The sequence below is a fragment of the Apteryx rowi genome, unplaced genomic scaffold, assembly GCF_003343035.1.
Source record: "Apteryx rowi isolate R43461 unplaced genomic scaffold, aptRow1 scaffold_101, whole genome shotgun sequence".
Taxonomy (NCBI): Eukaryota; Metazoa; Chordata; class Aves; order Apterygiformes; family Apterygidae; genus Apteryx; species Apteryx rowi.
The window spans coordinates 2396381-2401808 of record NW_020447209.1 but is presented as its reverse complement, the minus strand read 5'-3'; the positions used below and the strand labels follow the sequence as shown (position 1 = coordinate 2401808).

At 48.8% G+C, this 5428-nt stretch overlaps 2 protein-coding genes across 2 annotated transcripts; one reads left to right on the top strand and one right to left on the bottom strand.

Annotated features, from left to right (window-relative positions):
* The first annotated feature begins 125 nt into the window (after positions 1-125).
* Positions 126-521, top strand: THRSP (thyroid hormone responsive). The gene has a single exon (XM_026063891.1). The coding sequence runs from the start codon at positions 126-128 to the stop codon at positions 519-521; it is 396 nt and encodes a 131-aa protein (XP_025919676.1).
* Positions 522-3420: 2899 nt separating this feature from the next.
* On the bottom strand, positions 3421-4957 carry LOC112965131 (NADH dehydrogenase [ubiquinone] 1 subunit C2-like; the record flags this gene model as incomplete). Its single annotated transcript, XM_026063880.1, has 2 exons — positions 3421-3633; positions 4732-4957. Coding segments are annotated over 2 exons (276 nt in total), but the record flags the coding sequence as incomplete, so codon positions are not given.
* Positions 4958-5428: the final 471 nt, after the last annotated feature.

The following is a 5428-nucleotide window of genomic DNA, read 5'->3' as shown; positions in this document are numbered from 1 at the left end:
GAGGAGAGGAGGGACGGCCACCCCGGACAGCCACCCCGGGCATAAAAAGCCCTCCCCGGGGCAGGGGGAGCAGACGGTGCCCATCGAGCCGAGAAAAGCACTGCCGSAGCCGCGGGAGCTGKGCCATGGAGCAGTACTTCTCAGCCACCCAGAAGATGGAGCAGGAGGTGATGTTTCCCAGCCTGCTCCGAGGCGTCTTCCCGGAGCCCGACGAGGCCTCCCCCGCTGCCGATGGCCGCAGGGACCTGTACGAGCGCTACCAGCTCCTGAAGTCCATCAAGCCTGTGGTGGAGAGAGGCCTGGGGTCCGTCACCGAGCAGAGCCTGCCCGGCGCCAGCACGCACAAAGCGCCAGACGATGCAGCAGACGCTGACGCTGACCTGGAGGAGCGCCTTTCCCACCACCTCAACGGCTTGCAGCAGGTGCTCACCCACCTCACCAGAGACGCCAACGCCCTCACGCGACGCTACAGCCAAATCCTTGAGCAGATCAACCTCAGCGATGGGCAGCCCAGCTGGTGAACCTGACCCCGGCCTCCAAGGTAGGAGCTTGGGCAGACGCAGGGCAACCAGGCAAGAGGGAGCCAGTGTCCCCAAGGAGAGGGGGTCTTGGGGAATTGCCTTGGCRTTGGTGTGAAATCCCTCCAAATATCTAGCAGATTGAGACCTCCATGATGAAATTGGGGATTTATCTCTTCCCATCAATGCAGACCGTCCTGGAGGATTGATTTTATTTATCTGGGGCTGGAGATAAGGTCTCTCTCACTGGGCAAGCCAGGGACAAAAACACCTTGGATGGGTGTTTGGGGTTATGGCAGGTGCTCTTGCAGAATCGGTGTGGGTGTCAGGAAGGAGAGGATCCCACCGTCACACATCATCTCTGCCTCTTCCCACAGGCCAACTCGTTCTCCTTGCACCGAGGCAGCTCATCCCTGACCCCTGGTGCTGCACAACAGCAATGGTTTTGGCCCTGGCAGAACCACCTCGCCTGTTGTGCCCACATGAAGAAACATCTGCTGTCTTCTCGGAGGGCCATCAGAAGAGCTCCAGGGCTCGAGACATACCTCTTGATTTTCAAAGAGCAGCATGCAGGCGACTGCATTGCACTACTGCACTGAGAACTCGCACAGTCCCTTGTAAATGCTGAACCCCTTCTCCAGCTGGTACCTGGACTTGGAGGGGACTTTCCCCCACTCCTTGCTAATAAAACAAATGCCTTGAAGGTGCTTGTGAGTGTTGGTGCTTTCTTTCAGGCTTAAGCCCTGCCTGAGGCCTCCCCCAGGGCCAGGGAAGGGGAAATCACATCTTCCAGCAGCTGAGACCGGTCTCCCCAGGTGAAACTGTGCTCCTTCCCGGCAAGGCCGGCCCCAGGTTGGGTTCTCCTGTAGCAGTGCTGCCTCAGCTTATGATGGTGGGCATGGCCTCTTTTCAGCACTGGTGRTGGAGGGAGACAGGCCCTTTTCTCGCACCCATCTTGCACAGGCTCATCTGCTTATGGGGATGGGGATCCTGGGACATAGAGGTCCTGGAGCCGAGGGACACCTTTCACCTTATAGCAAGTGTAGCTGGACACTCATCTCTGCTCCAGCATGTGACGGTGTGCTCCTTTCCCCCAATGATGTGCTCTCTCCCCTTCAACCTGACCTCCCTGCAGAGAGCACGAATGCAGGGACTAATTGAGCATGTGCCAACTAAGACCCATCTAGCATGCAAATATGACTATGAGTCAATCATCTCCCCCCCACAAATAGGGGGCAGCCCAGAGCCCACTGAGCTCTCCTGCATGGCAGCGGCCTGCACTGCAGAACCTCCTTTTGAGCAGGGTCACCTCTCAAGGTTACTCCTCGAGGCTGAGGGAGATTCCTTACCTGCAACAGATCCTCGGTAAGTGATTAATAGCATGCTGAACTTTTGCGAACTTTGCTGAGTTRTATCTCTGATTAATTGTGCACATAATCCCTTAGACATGAACCGTTGACCAAGTCTGGGACTAGGACTGGATCCAGCCACACCTAGGCTCCTCTCCGAAAGAGTTTAGAAAGCAAGGGGGTCCTTTCTGAACCTCATGACTCAACGGGAGGGTCTCCGTTGCACACGCATCTGACCCTGTCCTTCATGCAGTAAATAACTGAGTGAACCTTGCCAATCGAACCTCGTTAAATCATTCTTATTTATGATTGAACTTTGTTAAGTCRCTGTCCTACCGCAATAAACATAGTGCTGCTTCCATTTTACGAGTGAAGTGCATCACCCCTCCGCAACACAGAAGCACCTCCAACACACGAGGGACAGGACCGGATGGGAACAGGGAGCTGAACCAGCAGCCGCAGCTGCAAACAGCTCCAGCTAGCTGAAGGGTTTTGGCTTGTGCAAGGCTTCCTCCCAGGAAGAGGCACTTGAGGAAGCACCTCCAGGCAGCGCGCAGTGCAAAAAGGTGCACTGAGTGAAGGCTGCACGCTAGGGAATGCAACGGCAGTGGAGGAATCTAGCCCAGATGCACTTCTGCACCATGTACTGAGAAATCCAGCACACCGGACTGGTAATTTGAACTGACGAAGAAACTTTGACGACGGTTGCAACAAAAGTTAGAGTCCTGCTTTTTACCAGCTCCTCTCCTGTCCCCCAAAAGTGCACTCCATTACTGGAGCCATAGCTCAGAAAGGGAACATCAGGATAGTCACCACCCGTTAACAGAAAAGGGAAGGAGGTAGAAGTCTGCACAGGTAACAGAAAATTTACAGTGTTTTAAAGACCGTTTTCAGATGTTTCCTTGGGGATATCAAGCCATGGCTGATTTTGCTATATTCACTAAGACAGCCTCAAAAGTTTCTTTGGACCGTCTGTGTTTTCAGACTCAAACATTTAAATATAGTTGGAAGTACTCTGACCTTCAGATGTGCTGAGCACTTGGACCCTGCAGTGAAGAGCTGCAGATCCTCATCATGTCTGGAAAACACTTGGGTTCAAGATGTGGATTCAGGATCCACAAACCAAGTTGGGAAGTGGAAAGGTTGGATCCTGATCATCATCCTCAGCAAGAAAAAGCAAACTGAGAAGGCAAAATATAAAGGGAATCAACTATGGAGGGCATACATTTTCCTTGGTGGTACAGAACTTCTTTCACAGCCAGCCTTTGGCTTTGATCCCACTACAGTGATCTCTGGGGCTGGTTCAGAGTATGCTCAAAAGTTGGAAAAAAGCTAATGAGAAACAGAAAGYAGGAATCTACCCATCCACTTTTTGTTTGKTTTTGTTTTGTTTTTTAATGCACTCTGCATAAACAATCTTCCATTTCCACAATTAAAAGTCTTAATAATTGAAAAAGGGATGAATCAAAATTATCACCATATTACAAATATCAATGTTACATATACATTGACAATATAATCATAATGTTAAAAGAAAGACTAATGAAACACTATGCATTTAATCATAACTTTAATTATATGAAAGTGAATAATCATTTTTTCCAAGCCGTGCACATTTGAACAGTCATTAACATGCAGCCTGTTTAAGTTACCACTAGGGAACTGGTTCAGTGCACTGCATCTTGTGACACAGGCTCGCAGCTGCTGAAGAAATCCTCAGCGAATGGGATAGAAATCCTCCAAAAGCTCTCCTATTCTTTTCTTTTCTGCAAAAGGCAATGAATAGAATTGGAATTCAACATTTCAGGTAGATTTTGAAGACTTAAATATCAAAGGATTCTTTTTTTTTTGATCAAAAACTTAACAAGGTCACCAAAAACTTGTCTCTTGCTACCTCCAGTGAAATATTAACTTGCAGCATAAACTAAGTAGGCAACTTCTCTTCCTTTTCATAGGGTTGAATTGCAGATCCCTATAAAGGAACCTCGCTACTAAGTGTTCTTTATTTCTACAGGTATCTACTGACACAGGATGATGCAAATCATAATCAAACAGCAATAGTCAACTAACTGTATTTTATTGGACAGTACACTAGATGCTTAACATAACTTCACCATTACATTGCTTCACATATTGACTAGATTTAGTAAAACGACGCTATTTACCAAGGCTCTTTCAAACAACATCAATTAGCTAGCAAAAACCAACTGCACTTTAGCTTCCTGACATTTCTATTTATACTTTTTTCACCTGTTCTACTTCTTTTCTGAATATTCATCACACAACGTTTTTGAATCAACRTGCACTGCAATTCTGAGAAGCTCAGAACCACCCTAGGGATAGCACTCTGTCACCACATCTAAAAGGGCACGACCTTACAGCGGGTAACCTATTACCGCTAAAGGAAAAACTTTTGGGGGCAAGGGCCTTTTCTGACTACAAGTTGTATAATGCCCGTAACAAAATCTTCATCTTGACTGGGGCCCCTAAATTTTATAAGAATAAAACCAACAAAAAACATAATTTCTAATTTTCATTACTTTCTTTGTTTCTCTTTTGCTGGCATGAGTTTGGTCTATTCTTTCTCTTGCGGCTCTGCAATTTTTATATTAAAATAAGCTTTTCAGAATAAGAGAGGGTCATCAATGCAGCTGATTTGCTGAGTGAGAATCTCTCTTTTCATATCACAAGTTTCCTGACTACTGTTGCAATTTATGTTGCAAATCAAGTGCAAAGTATGTATGACTTGCCAGAGAGAAATGGATTCTATCAGTAGCATATCAACATATTGATATATATTAGTGTTTATTAATCTCTATGGTACAGCAGATTAAGGTCGTTCTTAAAATAACAACTCATTATACCTTTCGTCTTAAAGTCTTCGGGATGTTGCTTTACATACTCGAACAATTCTCTGTCCCATTTAGCATGTGCATATTCTGTACGCTTAATCAGATAATACCCAACAAACCAGCCCACAGTCGCAAACAGAATCTGGCGGTGAACACCTGGATCGTGACGAGAAAGTCCAAAGCGATCATTTGGCACGAGTAAAAACGCAAATAAAACAGAATCCCCCCAAAGATCACCCCGTCACAACGACAGAAACCTCACGGGCAAGTACTAGGGGATCTCTCCCCTCTGTTGGAAACGCGCTGAATTCAGCTCAGCGATTCTTTGGCGGGTGCCACCCTCCCGCTTTGCGCCCCCGGCCCCTCGCAGGCAGGTCCCCGAATCCCCACAGCCCTTTCCCCAACCCCAGCTCCACACCCTGCTTCCCCCCAGGCGCTTCAGCCACCACAAACCTGCCCCAGCTTCTCTGCCCCACCTCGCCCTGAGCTCCCTCAGCCCCTCCTGGGTCCGGTCAGCCCCCCTCCCGGCCCCCCAAGTCCCCGCAGCACCCCTCACCTAGGCAAACCTCCCCTGCCGCCCCCCAAACAGGCCCCCTCACCTCAGGGCTCCTGCCCCTCACCCCCACCCCTATAAGCCCTCGCAGTCACCCCAAATCTCCCCAATTCCCACATAACACCCCTTTCCTCAACTCCCCTGGTTCCCCCCCCC

Bases quoted from the DNA above. Each gene is read 5' to 3' on its own strand.
- THRSP (XM_026063891.1), top strand. From the start codon at position 126: ATGGAGCAGTACTTCTCAGCCACCCAGAAGATGGAGCAGGAGGTGATG.